Consider the following 22,240-nt stretch of genomic DNA (forward strand, 5'->3'; position numbering starts at 1 on the left):
CTTACAAACCAAAAACTCTCAGACTTTTTTTTCATTTTCTTTTGTTAAATTCAGTGTTGGCAAAGGAGTGTCTGGAAAGTATGAATATATACTTGATTATAAATGTTGTGTTAAATATAAATAAAAAAAATCCAAGGCCTCAGCACATCATCTGAGAACCGCTGATGTAGCTGGAGACTGCTGTCAGCAGGCCCCACACAAAAACCTGTTTTGTTAGTATTTAATTTTTAGGTGACAAACTAACACACACACGAATACGCAGGATCTGTACGCAAAGACAATCCTTTCGGTAGCTTTTTTGTTTGTTTGAGTTGTACTGGCCTATCAAGTTTGAGAACACAGGTAAGACTTCTTTGTGGAGAATTAAAGAGGGAACAGATTTTCTCAAGAGTTGTTTCAAAACCGTTGGCTACTGTCTGATAAAACGTTAGCTTTTTTATTATCTTTTTAAAATATTTATCTGTAAACTGTGACAGAAGTGACATACTTTGACCTGAAACCGTGGCTATCATCCCCAACACCTACTAATTGTCAAAGGTGGGTGTCTATCAAGTTACTTTCAAATCTGGGACATAGAGTCCCAGATTTGAAAGTAACTTGAATTAGAATAAAATTTACCTAAAATATGGTCGCTACTGGGCAGTTAGGCTAGAACATTTGGATTTCCTACTGTGCTTAAACCTATCACAATAAATTATAGGGGGGAAAAGAACAACACCATTATGAATTTATGGTTATGATTTTTTTTTAAAAAACATTTTTGGTGCTGTTAATGGAAACACTGAAAATGATGTAATAAATAAAACATGTAACTACTGTCATGTAAAAACATTGTTTTGCCTTTATTACAGCTTTACCATGTTGCTATGTTATAACACATATTATCATAGCATTTCTTTCAAGCATATCAATGATGAAAAAAAGTTTTATTTATACTTTAATGGCAAAAAAAGAAAAAGAAAAAGTAAATAGCACATTCACTCCAGGAAAGTCCACCAGACCAGAAAGTGTTCACTGAGGTCACAGGTCAAGGCAGCACAGGGCTGTTTTCCCTTTTAGAACCATTGAAATTGAAGTGAAACTGGAATGCAGTTTGTTTGCAATAAGCTGGCGATGGCTTCCCCCCATTGCATGTCGCATCCTTCTTACATGGTATAAGATGTGAAGATTCATGTGCTTTTCTGCGCTGAGGTGTTTTTTTACTGTCCTCAAACTGCTCTACCAGTTAGTAGCTCAGTTTGAGTAGAGTTTGTTTTTCCTCCTTTTGTCCCTGATGTTATTTTTCATTGTTGTTCTTACCATTCTACCTCTCTCCAACCTGTCTTCCAATGTGATGTTTGTGCTATGTATCTATGGTCGGAAGGGGTCCAATTTCACTGCATTTTGACTTGATTGATTGATTGATATATACAATCTATGATTTTTCCACCTCGGTAAATCTCACTGGATGACTCTCTGGTAGCCAGTGAGGAGGCACCTGTGCTCAGCAGGGTTTTCTTCTCTCTTGAGAGCTTGTTGTATTTTCTGCCAGAAGACTCCAGTGTGCTGAACAGCCTGTGGCCAGCTCAGGTAGCTACGCTTCTTCACCAGACTCCTAATTTGGTAGTATGGAGACAGCTGCTTGGCTGGTATGTCCTCCAGAAACACCATGATCAACACATCCTTATGTTCATCAAACAGACGGTAGCTAAAGACACCACACACAGAACAGAACAGACAGTTGAATAAGCATAGGAGCATAGTGACATCATCGGGTGCAAGGACAAAGATGTTGACAATACCTGGCCATCTGGATTTCTCTGGAGCACCACTCACTCTGCAGGTAATGCTGGCTGATCACACAGATAGTCTTCCTGCTGTTATAGATGGCATCTGTGATGTTTTCTACAATGGGCTTACCTGTTTTAAAAATGCACAATAGAAATGGCAGGTGAATTCTTTGTGAAATTAAAAGAATAATTCTTGGTCCTGATTAATTTGTGTCTGCTGGTTTTGGAAATTCTGCACTGGCTGTCGTGCTGATTTCACATTATTTGGTATAAAAACGTAACACTTAACAAATATAGAAATGAAAAACAGAAATGGGTCCAAACCAAGTCTGAAAAAAAGAAGTTTAAATTGCTGACAAAGATATTAAGAGGAAGTGAGCAATGCAGAAGAACGAGCAGGACTTTGACTCAAACAGTCAGAATCAACATTTCGGCTTCTCATTTCCAGCATTTCATAGTCATCAGAAAAGCATCTATACCTGGTTCAAAGTCTCTGTGGTGCAGACAGAGTTTCCAGCCCTGTTGACCCTCCAGCTCTGGAAGCAACTCTCCACAGACCCAAGCTTCATCATGAACATTGTAGGAGACAAAGGCATCGTAGCTGTGAGGAATACCTTTCTTCCTCCTCTTATTATCATAGAGGAAGGCCAGGAAGAGGTAGTAGGTATAGGTGAGGTGCCACCTCAGGAAGTGGTGAATGAAGGATATAAGAAGAGTAAGCACAACTAGAAAAAAGCTAGAAATGAAGCAGAGAAAATTAGCATCCATCCGACAGGAGTCGATTTCAAAGTCCAGGAATTTTTTCCCCTGTTGGCTCACAGGAAATGCACAAGTGTACTGGTGAGCATTAACGATCTGTGTCTGGCTGCTGTTTTGAATCCACTCATTAAAATCAATGCTAGAGCATTCACATGTTAGGCGGTTGGAAGCTAGATCCAGATAGGTCAAAGCAGGGAGGGAGCTGATCACATTCTGACTGACTAGTGTCAATGTATTGTCGCTGAGTTTCAGCCAGGTGAGTGCCGACAGTTTAGCCTCAGCCAGGAAATCCAAAGATCTGAGTTTGTTGTTAGAGAAGTCGAGCATTGTCAGGTTTGGGACAGGCCAGAACACTTCAGATGTTAAATTTGAAATCTCACTATTAGATATCTTCAGAGACTTCAGCTGGGGGGTGTATTTAAATGTGTCGGGGTGCAATGACCCCATAAAAAATTTCTCCATCCATAAGTACTCTAAAGATGTCAGACCATTAAGTACGTCTGACGGAATATCCTCGTGAGTTTCCCTTTTATCAAAGATAATAAGTTTCTTCAATTTGGTTAAATATGAGAAAGGATGTGCATGATGTTGTATTTTCTGATTTTTGGTAATATGGAAGACCAGAGTATTTAAGTTTGTTAGTCCCCTAAAATACTCTTTTACGTAACCCCTACATGACACTTTAAGAGTTTGGAGACTTTTAAGTTCTTCAAATATTCCCGAATGATCAATGCAACTGTCGTCTGATTGTAATTCCAAGTGATCGAGGGAATGGAGTTTTTTGAAGTCTCCTTCCTGTAAATCTGCCAAAGTGTTGTTGTTCAAATACAAATATTTTAGTTTTTCTAAATTTCCTTTGAAGCTATGCTCAAAAGAAAAAATTCCATTCGTTTCTATTTTCAGGACTTTCAAATTAGGCAGATTTTGAAAAATATGCGGTGTGATTCGGGAAATGCGATTGTGGTTTAGATTGAGGTGTCTGAGTGCCCTCAGATGATTAAAGTCAGAGCTGTTGAGTTCGCTGATGACATTGAAGCTCAGGTCCAGAACTTCCAATTTGGAGAGTCCCCGGAGAGCAAGCGGCACTTTGGATAAAACGTTCTTCTGCAGGTCCAGGTGCTTGAGCTGTGTCATTGATTGGAGTGCATGATCAGACATTGTTTCCATCTTATTAAAAGGTAAACTAAGCTCAGTAAGTTGGGAGCAAGACCGCAGCAGGTTATCATTTGCGTGGGTAATTTTGCTACTCCCTATATCGAGAATGTGTAGAGAAGGAATCTGGCAGGCAATATCTATAAGACCACGTTTTATCGGAATTTTCATGAAGTACAGTTTAAGATGTTTAAGTGAGGCAGCAGTCTTTAGCATCTTGCTGTATGCCTCAAAAGTAACATTATTCCCATCCAAGTAGAGGGAAGTTAGGCTCCTCAAGAATGTTTTGTTTGTTACATTCCATTCAATCTTACTATTACATCTCCTGAAGTCCAGTAACTGCAGATGAGGAAACATGTCTTTTGTAATACTGAATTTTCTGAGTTTACACCAAATTATATCCAGTTCCCTAATGTTTGAGCTATTTAAAGGCAGGTCGGAGGACTGGAAAGAAGTAAAATCATTTCCCCCAATGCACAAATTTTGTAAGTGTGGAAGTGTTAATACTGGAGCAATAATTGCAATTTCAGACAGAGAATTGTAGCTCAGATCTACTGAGATTATGTTGACCAGGGACTGAAAGGCCGCCTGCGAGATGGATGAGATCAGGTTTTTATTCAGAGATAATTCTTTTAATTGTGAAAGACCCCGAAACATATTTTCTGTCACCTTTGAGAGGTTATTTCTAGCCAAGACTAGAACCGTTAACTCTGCCAAGTCTGCAAAAGCTCCATCATCAATGTGTACAATCACATTTATTTCAGCGTTTAAAATTTTGAGCTTAGCTAAACCTCTTAAATCTTTGCAGGTGATGTTTGAAATCTTATTTGAGGAGAGATTCAGTGATGTTACATTTCTGGGAATGTCATCTGGAATAGCAGTGAGGTCATGGTCTGTGCATAAAATGGATGTATTATTTTCCTCTTGAGGATAGGGAATTATGCAGTTTTTCAGTGAAAAAGCATGTGAGGGGTTATAGAAACAGAAGCAGAACAGAAATGAGCTGAGTAGCAGAGACACACTTCCTGTAGCTAGCATGTTGAAATGTTGTTTACTTCAGTTTCAGTTTTCTGACAAACTTGGAAGGGGCAAAAAAAATAGTTGTTCATAACATCTGAAAATGACAGGAGAAGAAATTACTCTTAACCATTCAGCGTTCACACCACAGATAGCAACAACATGACGTCTGGTATTCAAAGACACTTTGTATATAGTTTTTATATTGTTTATTTTATGTAATATTCAATAATGATCTGTACATTTAGTCTTTTTCATGGAAGCAATTTTTTATTCAGTGTTTTCATAAAAGCCTTTGTATACATTTACTACTACTAGGGGGAACAAATGAGATTTAAGGCCTGGACAAGTTTGAAACCTTTTGTTCTTCACATTGGAAAATGACTGAAAATAAAAATAGCCAGCTCCTAATTTGATAAATTCTGCACCCAGCTTTGAAGTCTGCAATGTCACTGAATTGCAGCCAGATGATGCTCACTTTACGTTTTTACATTTCTTCACTTTTTCCCAACACATATGCATTCCCCTTCTCTCTGTCTACCTGGCCTGTACCACTACACTCGGTGTCTTCAGAATGTCTACCCCCCTTCCTTCTTCCACATATTGGCATGACCCCAGTCTGTCTTTGCATGTGATTGGCTGCATGGTGTGCCCATAAAAAAAAATTCTCTCCCCTGTCTGCATGGATTTTTAGCAGGGCTGAAGTTTCAAATCTCACATACCAACGAGCCATTAACAACACATGACACATGAATTTATCTCAAAGGCCAGATATAATTGTGTCAGGAGCTGGGTGTGGCCCAGGGGCCGTATATGAGACGTCCACAGTCATCCATTTGAAGCTTCACTGTTCACATTTAAAAATGATGCTTAGCCAGTGTATTTACAGTCATGGCAAAGGGTTAGATTTACAGATATCCATAGGTGATGGCATGGACTTAATAAAAAATGTACATACCTACGTTAGTGTCACTTTAATATACAGTCAGTTTCTTTTTTTTAACACCCCCCCCCCCCCCCCCCCAAAAAAAAAAAAACCCATTTTGATTAAAAGAACCCCCAAAAACTCTTTTCTTGACATTAGTGAACTAGGAGAGCTAGGCCAAGCAGATGGCCCCATTTTAGGGAACAAATATGAAGCAGCAGAGATGAGGTGCTACATAAAGGTTTCCTTGTATGTAACACTTTTTGCTTGCTTGCTTGGTAACCTAGAGCAGTTGCTGTTCAAAATGAAATAACTTGCCTGCTTTAATACTGCTTAACCTCTACTTTCTAGTCACTCATCAGCCTAAAGTTATTTCATGCTATGGATTCTCAGAAAACATGTAGTGTAAAGTACATGGAAGTAGATACCCAAACTCTGAAAAATACAGAATTGCAACTACCATACCCACAAACCATAGATAACACAATACAAACCTGCATACTGCTTAACCTATAGTTATTTACTGTTGTTTGTGTCATATGACGTGTAAATGTACCAACACAGTCCAACAGTTTACACTTAAATTAACTCCACCTGAGGATAATTTTGAATTTTCTTTTTTCATTAGAATTGCAGTAATTCAGTAATATAATATAAATAAAATCAGACTATGGCTAATTTGTTTTTAATATACCATTTTTAGAGTTAAGTTGTTCCATGTCTAATAAAAAAAAGTCCAGTTTAAATTGTTTTTGCAAAGTAAATGTTATTTGCATTAAAACTGACCATATATATATATATATATATATATATATATATATATGCAAGGTCAGTGGTTTTTCATTAAACAAGATAAAAGAAACTTACCTATTCCAAAAAAAAGTTGTTTCTGTCACCAGCTTGATAACAGAACAAAAGAAAAAACCAAGCTGTAACCATTGAGGTCAAACCGACAAAATATAATGGAGTAAATTCAGAGTGAATCACTTGTACAAGGAAGAGGAAGTTGGATGGTTCACTCCCACAGATGCTGCTACTTCTGCAGTCTGTCTACTCAAACCCAAGTATGACTTGTCCATGAAGTAAGACACCACAATGAAAAAAAAATTACTTTCTGCAGCTTGCATGCTTGTCTTCGTTTTTCCTTTTGTTTTTTCATAGTTTTTTCCCCAGTATTTTAGATGAGCCTCGACCGTTGTCCAATTTTATTTATTGAAAGGGATTTTTCAAAAAGATCTTTTAATTGATTTAATCATTTTAGCATTTTTGAAGTCCAGACAAGTTGTGCTCTGCAGCCATCCTCCCTGCCCTCACATCTTAAGTGAATATCTTAAGGCTTGTGTGCACAAGTGGGTTGCTTGCTTCCTGTTTTTACTTTGTGGTCTTTAAGAACACTCACTAATAATACTTCATGTTTCTGTATATCCTGTGTGAAATGTCATGTACATTACTGCACAAAAGTTTCCTCACCCAGGGGTGTCCAAGACAATGGTATGTATCTATCCCCATTTGACAAGGATGATGCCATTATTAAGCTTGTCTAGCCACAGAAAATGGCAGCATGTGAGTCACAAAGGTGAAAAAAAAAATGCCTGAACCCTTTTAAAAGCTTTGTTTTTTGCAGGTTTTATAAATTTAAGGTTTTACCAACAAATAAAATTAGATTTTGTTTTCAAAACTGTCAAATTGTTCAGATTTTGAAAATGTAATTGATTGTTGAAGCTCAGGTCTAAGAGTTGAGGTCAAAGAGAGCAACTGGGACCAAGTAACTGAGCTCAGTGAGATTAGACCAAGACTTTAGCAGGATGTCATTTAGAGCGCCAGTTTTCGCAAATATTACATCAAAAACTACTAGAGGAGGAATTTGGGAGATGACGTCTGTGAAATCAGGCATTCAGGGTTCTGTCTTCCCTCCATTACTTGAATTTAGTATAAGACAAATGATACAATGTTCATAATGGGGTGTTCAAACCCCCAGCTGTTCACAGAAGATGACTGTTCCTTCTTCAGCCTGGTTCTGCTGGAGGCTTATTTCTATTAAAATTGGGTTTTTCCTTTCCACAGTCACCAAGTACTCGCTCAAAGGGCCGGTCACCAGTCAAAATGCCCAGGCCAATTTTTTGTCCCAGTCCAGCCCTGCTCTGAACTAGCGGGCCTGCTGAAAGCACAGACCCAACAGCTTGCTCTTCTACTGCCTGGGTTGGTACACAGGGGCCACGAGGAGAACAGGAAGGCCACACAAAGTGTAATTAACATTGCCCAAAAAAATCCGCAGATCCTCCTATCTCAGGAAAAACAGTGCTGTCACAGGTGACCCCTTACACCCCCCCCCCCCCCCCCCCCCATGCTACCCCTGCCCACTCACCTCACCAATCTGTGCCACAGTCTGACTAACCCCCATAACTCAATAACTTGTACTACTTCCAAACACTTTGTTCTCCAATGTGTCTTTCTCTTGATTATATCTACATTTCTCCTGTTTGTTATTTATTCCTGCTGTCTATTTATATTTTATTCCTACACAGATGTCGTGGAGCACCCATAATTCCATAATTTAGTTGTACATGTACAATAAAAGCGCTATTCTATTCTATTCTATTCTATTCTATTCTATTCTATTCTATTCTATCCTTTATTAGAGAAACTGCATTTCCAGACGACAGGGGAATTAAAATCAAACAATCAAGATGTAATTACAGTGCAGTCTTTCACCTTTGATTCAAAGTTTGACTAAAGTATTGCATTAAGTGTTTAGAAATTAGAGACATTTTAATATACAGTTTTCCATTTTCAGGGGTTCACAGTTGATAAGAATCGACTGACAAGCTGTTCGATGGCAAAAGTGAGGCCTGTGACCTTATTACCATTATTAAGTTTCACTTTGTCAAATTCATTTGAGTCACTTCAGATCAATGTTTAATGAAGCAGTTCATGAGGAAGCTGTACAGTTTGCACCCAAGACTTCTGCATTCACACAGTGCACTGCGGTCAGTATCATAAACTGATACCCTCCCACCACACAGGCAGGAGGCTCTAAGGCCGTAAGACTGATCAACTCCATTGCTCACTGATAACTCAGTTGTTCTGATGCGCTGCACTGTTTTTGTTCGGTTTTATTTTATTTACTATGCTTCTACTATGCTACTATTCTTTGTATTTAAGCACACTAATCTGTTTTTTGTGTGTTTTTTTAAATGCTGTCACTGTGCTGCTATAATTTTAAAATGCTGCTCCAGTTTAAATGTTTCAATATGCTGCACTATAGTTGTTTTATGTTGGTGACAGGCAGTTTATTTTATTGTTTATTATTTATCTTAATTTTCATGAGGATAATGGAACCTTGAACCTATTTCAAAACTCTGAAACTTCTGTAAAGAGACAAACCACTGAATTACCTTTATTTTAAACACACTTTCCACATGCCAGTAAAATGATATAGTACAAAAACTCATACCATTCCACATCATCAGAGCATCAATAAAAAACAACAAAAAAGCATGAGCTACCGAAACACTGCTGCTGCTGACTGTCACTCCAGCCCTCAGGTAGTGTGATAGTCAGGTGACGTATCAAGGAAACCAGCAGTGTGCTGCCTAAGCATTAGCACAGCAAGGATACATCCGTGTGACCGTGTGACAGTTTAGTACAAGTAACAAGAAACCATACATGTTATATTTTTTGTAACACACAATTAATCATATCTGTAAATACAAATAATATGAGATGATAAACTAGAAAATACATTTAGTCTTCTAGCAGAAGGCTGTTCACCAGTGTGTTGAACAGCCTGTAGCCAGTTCAAGTAAGTGCTCCTCTTCATCAGTCTCATTATTATTTTGTTATATCAGATTATAATAGCATTTCATTTCTAAGCACATCAACTATGAAAAAAGTTTATTCACACTTTTATGGCAAGAAATGTCATTTAGTATATTTACTCCTGACAGGATGAGCACAACAAACACGTTAATATGTTACAATTGTGTACATGTGTTAATAAAAATGCACATATAGTTCTTGTTACATTGAGTTCTACATTTATAAAACAGACAACATGAAATAAGACTTGACACTTTTGACTGAGTCCATACACTCCAGGAAAGTCCACCAGACAACAAAGTGTTGCTGAGGTCACAGATCAAGGCACCATAGGGCTGTTTGCCACTAGACACCTACAAGCAACCTTATTGAAACCACAGGAGCCCTGCTGGGCATTAGAAGTACTGCAAGTTTATCCACTTCTGCAGAAGCTTCACCTCTCTGATCCAGAAGCTACCATGTTTACCCATAGACTTCGACAAGCAACCTTATTGAAGCCAGAGGAGTTTCCCCCTGCTGGGCATTAGAAGTAATGCATTTTAGCCACTCCTGCATTAGCGTGACCGCTCTGTTTAAATATACACAATATATATATATACAATCTGTGATTTTTCCACCTGGGTTAAATCTCACTGGATGACTCTCTGGTAGCCAGTGAGGAGGCACCTGTGCTCAGCAGGGTTTTCTTCTCTCTTGAGAGCTTGTTGTATTTTCTGCCAGAAGACTCCAGTGTGCTGAACAGCCTGTGGCCAACTCAGGTAGCTACGCTTCTTCACCAGACTCCTAATTTGGAAGTATGGAGACAGCTGCTTGGCTGGTATGTCCTCCAGAAACACCATGATCATCACATCCTTGTGCTCATTGAAGAGACGGAAGCTAAAGACACCACACACAGATTAATCAATGTAGAAACTGGTGACATCATTACATGTAAGAACAAAGAGTTGGTAACCATACCTGGCCATCTGGATGTCTTTGGAGCACCACTCACTTTGCAGGTAATGCTGGCTGATCACACAGATAGTCTTTCTGCTACAATAGATAGCCTCTGTAATGTTTTCGACGATGGGCTTACCTGTAAAAACAAAAATCTGACACATCAAACATGTCAGCATTGTGTTCTAAAATGACACAGGTAAGTTACATCAAATTGATCTTTGTACAAGTTAAAAGATTTCAAAGGTATTCTCACTTCTGAGAATAGTGGGGCTTAAATTCCATTCACTCCAACTTTGGTTGTACTTTTTTTTTTAGCAATGGTGAGTAAGCAAAAAACTATTTTTTAAGTCACTGAGGCGTACTGTCAGGGGTTGCTGAGTGGATGTGGAGAAAAGGACTCAAACGCAGGACTCACGGTGAAGATTCAGGGTGTTTATTGTGAGGGACGAATGACGAAAACAGGAGATGGCTGACTGACTGAATAACTGACTGAACGGCTGACTGATCTGAACTTGGAAGGCAAACATGGGAAATAGACAGCAGTGACAACATCAATGACGCAACGCCGACCAGGAGAGAACTGAGGACTTAAATACACTGGCTGAACAATGACTGACAGGTGACAGGTGAGTGAGCAGCTGAACACAATTGAACTAACGATGCATGGAATAAGAACTAGAACATAATGCACACAGAGTAACGTAACACAAAACAGGAAGTGGAACGTACAGAGGATAAACAGTGAACATGAACTGAAAATACTGGGTCAATGACCCAGAAACCCTGACACGTACACTGATGCTGAATCAAATTCCAGCTAATGAGAATCTATAATTTTCTTTTGTGAAATTCTTAAGTCTATACTTTGTTAATTGGGCAGCTACATATATTTGTGTTGGATTGGAACAGTTGACAAGCTCAATGGAGAACAGTGGAGATGGATGATTGTCTCTGGCTAAACATTTTTAAAGTCTGTCTAAAAGTGCCCAATTTACTAATGGCAGCTGCTAAAAGATTCTACAATATTCAACTTTTACGTTTGCCAAAATCTAATTTAGTGAAGATTTTCTTACAGGCCTGTAAGTGCAAAATACATCTTTGGTGCTTTTCTCTTTTCAATGCAGTAAACAAAATCAATGAAAGTAATTTCATGTTTATAGATGTTAAATATGGAAGAAACTTAGATGTTTTCAATTTAATTAAAGCTTTGGGTACACATGGCCTTCTAGGGGCTTGTTCATGGTTTCAGCAAAAAAAAAAAAAGTTCTTCCAGAGTAAACCTTTCATTTTCCCAGATGTAGGATGCTTTGTCAGCTGAGTAGCACATCTATATACTACTTTTTGAGGTTTAAAGATCAGTTTGTAGCGTTTCTCTAAATGGTCAGTCTTTTAGATCTAGCATTCAAACTGCACTTCATGAGGAAGCTGTACAGTTTGCACCCAAGACTTCTGCATTCACACAGTGCACTGCGGTCAGTATCATAAACTGATACCCTCCCACCACACAGGCAGGAGGCTCTAAGGCCGTAAGACTGATCAACTCCATTGCTCACTGATAACTCAGTTGTTCTGATGCGCTGCACTGTTTTTGTTCGGTTTTATTTTATTTACTATGCTTCTACTATGCTACTATTCTTTGTATTTAAGCACACTAATCTGTTTTTTGTGTGTTTTTTTTAAATGCTGTCACTGTGCTGCTATAATTTTAAAATGCTGCTCCAGTTTAAATGTTTCAATATGCTGCACTATAGTTGTTTTATGTTGGTGACAGGCAGTTTATTTTATTGTTTATTATTTATCTTAATTTTCATGAGGATAATGGAACCTTGAACCTATTTCAAAACTCTGAAACTTCTGTAAAGAGACAAACCACTGAATTACCTTTATTTTAAACACACTTTCCACATGCCAGTAAAATGATATAGTACAAAAACTCATACCATTCCACATCATCAGAGCATCAATAAAAAACAACAAAGCATGAGCTACCGAAACACTGCTGCTGCTGACTGTCACTCCAGCCCTCAGGTAGTGTGATAGTCAGGTGACGTATCAAGGAAACCAGCAGTGTGCTGCCTAAGCATTAGCACAGCAAGGATACATCCGTGTGACCGTGTGACAGTTTAGTACAAGTAACAAGAAACCATACATGTTATATTTTTTGTAACACACAATTAATTATATCTGTAAATACAAATAATATGAGATGATAAACTAGAAAATACATTTAGTCTTCTGGCAGAAGGCTGTTCACCAGTGTGTTGAACAGCCTGTAGCCAGTTCAAGTAAGTGCTCCTCTTCATCAGTCTCATTATTATTTTGTTATATCAGATTATAATAGCATTTCATTTCTAAGCACATCAACTATGAAAAAAGTTTATTCACACTTTTATGGCAAGAAATGTCATTTAGTATATTTACTCCTGACAGGATGAGCACAACAAACACGTTAATATGTTACAATTGTGTACATGTGTTAATAAAAATGCACATATAGTTCTTGTTACATTGAGTTCTACATTTATAAAACAGACAACATGAAATAAGACTTGACACTTTTGACTGAGTCCATACACTCCAGGAAAGTCCACCAGACAACAAAGTGTTGCTGAGGTCACAGGTCAAGGCACCATAGGGCTGTTTGCCACTAGACACCTACAAGCAACCTTATTGAAACCACAGGAGCCCTGCTGGGCATTAGAAGTACTGCAAGTTTATCCACTTCTGCAGAAGCTTCACCTCTCTGATCCAGAAGCTACCATGTTTACCCATAGACTTCGACAAGCAACCTTATTGAAGCCAGAGGAGTTTCCCCCTGCTGGGCATTAGAAGTAATGCATTTTAGCCACTCCTGCATTAGCGTGACCGCTCTGTTTAAATATACACAATATATATATATACAATCTGTGATTTTTCCACCTGGGTTAAATCTCACTGGATGACTCTCTGGTAGCCAGTGAGGAGGCACCTGTGCTCAGCAGGGTTTTCTTCTCTCTTGAGAGCTTGTTGTATTTTCTGCCAGAAGACTCCAGTGTGATGAACAGCCTGTGGCCAACTCAGGTAGCTACGCTTCTTCACCAGACTCCTAATTTGGAAGTATGGAGACAGCTGCTTGGCTGGTATGTCCTCCAGAAACACCATGATCATCACATCCTTGTGCTCATTGAAGAGACGGAAGCTAAAGACACCACACACAGATTAATCAATGTAGAAACTGGTGACATCATTACATGTAAGAACAAAGAGTTGGTAACCATACCTGGCCATCTGGATTTCTTTGGAGCACCACTCACTTTGCAGGTAATGCTGGCTGATCACACAGATAGTCTTTCTGCTACAATAGATAGCCTCTGTAATGTTTTCGACGATGGGCTTACCTGTAAAAACAAAAATCTGACACATCAAACATGTCAGCATTGTGTTCTAAAATGACACAGGTAAGTTACATCAAATTGATCTTTGTACAAGTTAAAAGATTTCAAAGGTATTCTCACTTCTGAGAATAGTGGGGCTTAAATTCCATTCACTCCAACTTTGGTTGTACTTTTTTTTTTAGCAATGGTGAGTAAGCAAAAAACTATTTTTTAAGTCACTGAGGCGTACTGTCAGGGGTTGCTGAGTGGATGTGGAGAAAAGGACTCAAACGCAGGACTCACGGTGAAGATTCAGGGTGTTTATTGTGAGGGACGAATGACGAAAACAGGAGATGGCTGACTGACTGAATAACTGACTGAACGGCTGACTGATCTGAACTTGGAAGGCAAACATGGGGCATAGACAGCAGTGACAACATCAATGACGCGACGCTGACCAGGAGAGAACTGAGGACTTAAATACACTGGCTGAACAATGACTGACAGGTGACAGGTGAGTGAGCAGCTGAACACAATTGAACTAACGATGCATGGAATAAGAACTAGAACATAATGCACACAGAGTAACGTAACACAAAACAGGAAGTGGAACGTACAGAGGATAAACAGTGAACATGAACTGAAAATACTGGGTCAACGACCCAGAAACCCTGACACGTACACTGATGCTGAATCAAATTCCAGCTAATGAGAATCTCTAATTTTCTTTTGTGAAATTCTTAAGTCTATACTTTGTTAATTGGGCAGCTACATATATTTGTGTTGGATTGGAACAGTTGACAAGCTCAATGGAGAACAGTGGAGATGGATGATTGTCTCTGGCTAAACATTTTTAAAGTCTGTCTAAAAGTGCCCAATTTACTAATGGCAGCTGCTAAAAGATTCTACAATATTCAACTTTTACGTTTGCCAAAATCTAATTTAGTGAAGATTTTCTTACAGGCCTGTAAGTGCAAAATACATCTTTGGTGCTTTTCTCTTTTCAATGCAGTAAACAAAATCAATGAAAGTAATTTCATGTTTATAGATTTTAAATATGGAAGAAACTTAGATGTTTTCAATTTAATTAAAGCTTTGGGTACACATGGCCTTCTAGGGGCTTGTTCATGGTTTCAGCAAAAAAAAAAAAAAGTTCTTCCAGAGTAAACCTTTCATTTTCCCAGATGTAGGATGCTTTGTCAGCTGAGTAGCACATCTATATACTACTTTTTGAGGTTTAAAGATCAGTTTGTAGCGTTTCTCTAAATGGTCAGTCTTTTAGATCTAGCATTCAAACTGCAGTTTGTGAGTCACATGTCATTGCTATTTTTGTTTTGACACTGTAGACGCTGTTTATATTTTTGCAGTGCTGTCAAAGAGAAAAAAAAGATACTGTGGTATTAAAACTTGATCTTTTTCGGTACCACTGAAAAGCGGAACAAAAAGAAACAATTGTATTTATAGGAAAGAAGACACAGAGTTTGTGTGCTAGCTTCATTAAATATTGAGCTAAAAGTAGAACAGAGGCTAATGAAAAGCATCTATACCTGGTTCAAAGTCTCTGTGGTGCAGACAGAGTCTCCAGCCCTGTTGACCCTCCAGCTCTGGAAGCAACTCTCCGTAGACCCAAGCTTCATCATGAACATTGTAGGAGACAAAGGCATCGTAGCTGTGAGGAATACCTTTCTTCCTCCTCTTATTATCATAGAGAAAGGCCAGGAAGAGGTAGTAGGTATAGGTGAGGTGTGACCTCAGGAAGTGATAGATGAAGGATGCGAGGAGAGTAAGCATAACTAGACTAGAGCTAAAAAGGAAGCAGAGCAATGCAGCATCTATCCAACAGGAGTCAAAACCAAAGTCAAGGAATTTGTTTCCCCGTTGGCTGACAGGAAATGAGCAAGTGTACTGATGTGCATTAACAACTTGTGTCTGTTTGCTGCCTTGAATCCACTGGATAAGACCGTAATTAGAACATTCACATGTTAAAAGGTTAGCAGACAGATCCAGATATTTCATGGTTAAAAGGGATTGGATAACTGTTTCACTGATTACGAACAATTCATTGTTGCTGACATCGAGCCATCTGAGTACTGGCAGTTTGGCCCCTGCTAGAAAATCCAAAGACCTGAGTTTATTGTTGGAGAGGTCGAGTATTATCAGGTTTGGAATTGGCAAGAACACGTCAGATGTTAAAAACGGAAAGCTCGCTGTAAGATATCCTCAGATGTTTCAGTTGCGGTGTGTGTTTAAATGTGTCTGGATGCAAAGATCCCATGAAGTATGCCTCTGTTATTAAGTACTCTAAAGAAGTCAGACCACTGAGAACATCTTTTGAAATATCGTAATATCCTCTATGAACCTTGATATTAAGCTTCTTCAGTTTCGGTAAATTTGAGAAAGGGTTATCGCTTTGTTTGGAGCTGTTATGTGGCAGGCTAGAGACAACATTTAAGATCAGAGTGCTTAAGTTTGGCAGCCCACTGAAATGCTCATAAAAATAAATATCACCTTGCATAAGAAGGAACTGGAGGTTATAGAGTCCCTTTAACCCTCCTTCCTCAACATTGTTACACATGCGTACATCTAAATTCAAATAATGAAGGGAAGACAGATTACTGAAGACTCCTTGAAAGAGATTTATAAGCTCATTGTTTTTCAAATACAAAAACTCCAGTGTCTGTAATTTAAATTTAAAAGAATAATCGAATGATGAAATCTTATTGTTTTCAAGATTTAGGATTTTCAAATTGTTTAAATTTTCAAAAACACACTCAGAAATATAGGATATATGATTGTGGCTCAGATCGAGTATTGTTAGGCTTGTTAAATTCCAGAAGTAAGGACAGTAAAGTTCACTGATGTCATTGATGCTAAGGTCATAGACTTCCAATGTGGTGAGTCCTTGGACGGCCACTGGCAGTTCGGACAGTTCATTATTTTGTAATATCAGGCTCCTGAGCTGTGTCATTGACTGGAGTGCATTATCAGCCATGCTTTTTATATTGTTAAATGATAAGTTGAGGTTAGTTAGGTGAGAACAAGACTGTAGCATGTGCTCCTTTAAGGTGTAAATCTCACTACTGCTTACATTCAGAGTTCTAAGAGAAGGAATTTTGCAGGCGACGTCTATGAAATCATCATCTATCCACTTTTGTATGTTATCCATCTGAAGCTCTTGAAGAGAGTAAGCAGTCTGCAGAATCGCTCTGTACACATCAAAGCTAAGAGAAGTTTCACTCATTTGCAGTCTCGTCAGGCTCTTTAAAAAAGTCTTGTTTGACACTTCCCACTCGATGTCCCCGTTCCAGCCTCGCAAGTCCAGAGACTGCAGATGAGGAAAAATGTCTCTTGTAATGCTGAACTTCTTCACTGAATCCAAACACAGGGTGAGTAGGTTTGAGGTATTTACATGGAGGTCATTTGACTGAAAAGAAGTAAAGTTGTTGTAACATACAAACAAATGTTGTAAAGTTGGGAGTCTAATAATGTGATCAATATCTGAAATTTGATGCAGAAGGTTATAGCTCAAATCTACTGAGTGTACGCTGACCAGGGGCTGACAGGCCACAGGGGAGATAAATGAGATCTGGTTCCAGTCCAGAGACAGTGTCTCTAACTTGGAAAGACCCTGAAACATGTTTTCTGTCAGTGTTGCGAGCCTATTTATACTCAAGATGAGAACCTTTAACTCTACCAAGTCTGCAAAAGCTTCACCATCAATTTGTGAAATCCAATTTTTTTCCAAATTTAGAACTTCAAGCTTGAATAAACCTTCCAAATTCATCCTGGTAATATTTGAAATGTAGTTTGACTTGAGATTTAGCAATACTGCATTTTTGGGAATGTCATCTGGAATAGCAGTGAGGTAACGCTCTGTGCAAGTGACTAACACATTAGATTTTTCTGTATAGATAATTGTGCAGTTTTTCAGTGAAAAAGCAAGTAAATGTTCACAATGAAAGAAACACAAAAGAAGTGAGAAAAGCAGCAGAGGCCAAACTCCTGTAGCTAGCATGTTGATCTTGGGAAGCAGTACTGTTTCCACTTAGAGATGGGGGTATTCTGTTGTTCAATATACCTGAGTCGGGCAGGATAAAAAATAAAATTGAAGGTGTTAGTCTGATTACATTACCATGTCATCATTTTAGCACAGAATAAAACAACGTGAGATTTGCTGCAACTAGTGATGAAAAATTCGTGATTTTGATTTGTTGTTCCAGTAAACCTCTGAGACACACCTCTAATCGGTATGTCTCAGAGGTTTCACTGGAACAACAAATCAGAATAGTGAACTGCTGGAATCCTACTATACATTTAACTTCAGTGAAAGCTTCATCTAATCCAGAAGGTTACATGAAGAGGATACAAATTGAAACCCACCTAGACTAACATCAAAACAACTAGTAGCTCAGTGATACGCAAGTAACTGCTATCACAGCTGGAGAAGGATGAAGTAGAACACAAATGCTATGGCAAGGTGGAGCCAGGATTTAAAATCAGGAGTGAGATATAATTATCTCCACCCTTCAAGATCAGCTGGCAAGCCCCATAAACAACTGGTATGTTGAATGTGAGAGCAGTTGACCTGAAAGAGAAGATCATGGCTAAGTTGGCTAAACCTGGACCCTCTGTGCTTATTACCAAGATTACGTGAATTACCCTGTAAATGTCTACTAGCAGATGTGAATGCAGCATTACCGTTAGTGAAACCAACTAGCTGGTCTATGCCACAGCTACAGTGATCCCTGATATGCTTGACTAATAACAATCACAAAGAACAGCAAGACTAGATGACAACATCAAGGCAGCACAGAGGGAAGTTAGACAGATTTCAGAATTGCAGAAAGGTCAATCCATCCATCCTTCCACCCAGTCTCCTCTGGTTGTCTTTATCATCATCACAGGGGGTGCTGGATCTTGTCCTAGCTATCATAGGGTAAAACGCGGGGTAGACCCTGAACAGGTTGTCATGGCCTTTTATGCTCCAAACACCAAAAAAGTCCAAGAAAAGGCCATGGGTGGCAACGGAAGGTTTGTTTTAGAATGCAATTCTGACTTCATTGTTTAAAATTATATGGCGTTTATTTTGTGGAAAATTCTAAACAAAAATCAACCAAATAACTTCTTACAACTTAAAATTTAATGAAAGTTAACTTAATTTGCTTTCACAACTTCAAAAAGTGGTCAAATTTTTTTTAAACCCCCCCGTCGTCCCATCTGACACTTGGCAAACAAAAAACCTCTTTACCACACCCCTCCAGGGTGCTCTTAATCCCTTGATTAATGCGAAGGTCCATATGCTAATAAACCAATCACTTTCCAAAAACTGTTCCAAAAATTAATTACAAATTTACATAATAAAACTAGGTCAGCATATTCCTACAACTTTAAAGAAAAAACAAAAATTAGTAAAAATTGAGATTTATAAGCATTCAACAAAAATGGCCACATTTCTTCCTGTTAAAAGGGAGTTTTTTCCTTCCCACTGTCACCAAAGTGCTTGCTGTTCAGGGCTTGTCTGAAAGTTGGGGTAGTATTATGTATTATTGTCTTGGTCTTTGTTGTAATTTGACAGCATATAAATAAAACTGAATCGAATCAAATTCAAAGGGTAAATCTCTGAGATGATTCGCTGTGGGAGAATCGGTATGTTTGATTTGGCACAGATTTTGCATCACATGTTCTTCCTGACACAGCATCTATCTGGGCCTAAGAACATCATTATGAGTCAACCGCATTATAACTTGACTTGAAAGGGAAATGAGTTAACCATTACAAAATGGAGCTACTTGCTTTGGTGACAGTATGGGCTGGATTATCTAATGGACACTGGCTCAGCCAGCTCGAGGGTTTCATCTAAGTAGCACAAAAAAATTTTTTCCTTGAATTGTACAAATTTTGATTTGTATTTTCAAAACCAATCATCTATAGCTTTCTTATAAAAAAAGCATTTTCTTGGCCATTGACATCAATATTACTCTCAAAAAAACCAAAGAGCAAACAACATATAAATGCAACATAGATAATAAAAATAAATATAAGACAGTTCAGTGTGCTAGGTTTCTATCATTACAAAAGCTAGTTCTGAGAAAAACCTTGATACTGCTTAACTGATATTGATTTTAATCCTGAGATTTTTTTAAGTGTGTGTTTTAATGTCAGCTACATCTCAACAGCTTTAAAGCAAAATAACAGATTTTTTGATTTAATGTGACCACATTTGTGTCATATTTTTTCTCTCCAGTAAACGCAAATAATATTGTTAGGGTTTATAAACAGAGTCTTACCTCTTTCATAAGTTTTTCCTTGAGACATGAAAATGGCCTGAACTCAGAGTGGATGCGCTTCAAGTGCTATTAATCTGAGGAAGACAACAGTGGAAATTGTTTTTTTTCCCGTCTGACACTTAATGGGGAAGTTGGACTGCTAAATCAGAAAAGGTTTTAGCTCTCACTGCTGTATCGTATCATTTCCTGTTTCTATTATGATGCTGATGTTTTGTGTAGGCTGTTTAATTAAAATTTTTTAGATAAAGACTTATTTCATTGTGTAATCTTCACTGTTTTTGTCCAAAACACAATCTCTGTTGCATCACCTGACTCTTGCTTGCAACAAAAAGGAGTTTACACAACGAAGATATGAACAATATAAAGATATGATTATTTATTAAAATTTATTTACAAAAGGTGGAAACAGAAATGTCAGCAAGTCAGGGGTGAAATGAGAACAATTGACAGCGCTACCCATGAGTCACATGAAGTTCAAATGTGCTTATCAGTGCACCAGTGAAAACTCAGTTCCTATTTACACCAACTCTGCTACTCACCAACATCCCTCACCAAGGAATAAAACTTGTGGGAGAAGTAGCTCAATACCTGCTCCATCCTGATGCAACAATACTGCCCCAGCATCCACTTTGCTAGCGTCTACCTTCAGCTTGAAAGAATCTCTGAGATGGGGTCTCTCAAGCCCTGGAGCAGAGGCAAGGATAGCCTTGACATCCTCAAAGATTGTCTGATAATGATCTGACCACTGGAACATAACCTTGGGGTTTAAGGAGTCACTTAGAGGAGCAACCACTGCAGAGAAATTCTCACAAAACCCACAATAATAACCCACCATTCCAAGAAAGTGTGGAAGTTCTTTCTCAGTAGTGGGAGAATTGAAGTGATCAGTAGCTTCCACTTTAGCTCTTACTGGATGTACCTGGCCCTGTCCAGCCACCTTACCCAAGTAAGTCAAAGTGGCCCTAGCAAACTCACACTTGGCAAGGTTCGCTGTAAGATTTTCCAAAGTTATGCAATCAAGGAAAGCACAGATGGACTTAAGATGATCTTGCCAGGTGTTGCGATAAATACCACTATATTATCTAAAAACACAGCACACCCTTCCACACCAGAAACCACAAAACTCATTAGGCGCTTGATTGAGGGAAGACACATAGCATACATTCTTAACCCTTAACCAACACAACAGGCCTAGGCTAAGCGTGTACCTTCTTCAATCACAATTTGTTTATACACCACATTGTATTTACCCACATAGCAAAATTGGTATGGCCCGGATCTTGCCGTCACTCCTAAAGCTTCCCCCTCTTTCTAAACAACCAAATGTCATGTCACCATATCATTTTTGATTGGTCGACATGCATTTTCCACCAACACGAAAGGGCAGTTTTTTGTTTTGCAGCAAAAAACCAGCAGGCACAGAGTCCTCTGGCTGACAGGAAAAAGAACCAGCAGGCGTGGAGTCCTCTGGCCAACACAAAGAAATTGATGATGGTGGCCGAATACGCGACTGAGCTAATGACTGAACTGAAGGTTGAGCTGCAACCTGACCAGGTAACAGAACTGCAGGCTGCACTAAAGGCCAAGTAGAAACACAGATCGACAGAGGAGCAGGCTCATTGAAAACAGTCTTTGTCAAATTAGCTCTCTGCTCTGAGTGAGCAGATGCAGATCAACAGAAGTCCTTAATATTCTCAGTTTTTTAATTAACAGTCCTGGTGATTTTAACTCCAGGCTTGGAAGAAGCAGAGTGACTACAGTTTTTCACACTCAATGTAGGCTCAGAAAAGGCAAAAACAGCGAGCCGGAGCGGGAGCAGCTCAGCGAGCCACCGGCTGAGGAGCCAGCGCCGCTGCTGGAGGACCTCAATGAGCCGGAGCGACCGTTGCCAGCAGAGGAGCTCGGTGAGCCGGGGATCGGCGAGCGGGAGGAGCTCAGCGAGCCTGTGGAGCCTGCGCTGCCTCCGGAGGAGCTCGGAGGTCCAGAGGGACCCGCTCAGCCAGAACTGGAGGTCAGCAAGTCAGAGGGACCTCCACGTCTGGCGCGCCCTCCACGCCATCCACGTCCAGCACGTCCACGTCAGCGACCAGAGCCGGAGCTGCTGTGTTTCCACCAAGGGGTTGGAGGTAGGCCACCTGAACTGTTTTTCCGCCACTGCCTAACCCACCGCAGGTCCCGCTTGTTTTGCCGTCCTGCGGGTCGGCCGCCAGAACTGTGTTT

At 39.2% G+C, this 22,240-nt stretch overlaps 1 protein-coding gene and 1 pseudogene across 2 annotated transcripts; both read right to left on the reverse strand.

The window, feature by feature from the left end:
- Positions 1 to 844: 844 nt before the first annotated feature.
- On the reverse strand, positions 845 to 13,152 carry LOC308408462 (toll-like receptor 2; the record flags this gene model as incomplete). The annotated part of the gene is made up of 7 exons (XM_080900715.1): positions 845 to 1,687; positions 1,782 to 1,899; positions 2,249 to 2,505; positions 6,490 to 6,561; positions 10,075 to 10,317; positions 10,399 to 10,516; positions 13,149 to 13,152. The coding sequence occupies 7 exons, from the start codon at positions 13,150 to 13,152 to the stop codon at positions 1,441 to 1,443; spliced, it is 1,059 nt and encodes a 352-aa protein (XP_080756841.1). The 3' UTR covers positions 845 to 1,440.
- A 159-nt stretch (positions 13,153 to 13,311) lies between these two features.
- On the reverse strand, positions 13,312 to 16,308 carry LOC308408470 (toll-like receptor 13; annotated as a pseudogene). Its single transcript has 3 exons — positions 15,281 to 16,308; positions 13,640 to 13,757; positions 13,312 to 13,558 (listed from the first exon to the last, which is right to left on the reverse strand). The product of its transcript is annotated as a toll-like receptor 13 (transcript).
- Between the last annotated feature and the right edge of the window lie 5,932 nt (positions 16,309 to 22,240).

This window comes from Rhamphochromis sp. 'chilingali' (genome assembly GCF_963969265.1).
Source record: "Rhamphochromis sp. 'chilingali' genome assembly, chromosome: 1".
Lineage (NCBI taxonomy): Eukaryota > Metazoa > Chordata > Actinopteri > Cichliformes > Cichlidae > Rhamphochromis > Rhamphochromis sp. 'chilingali'.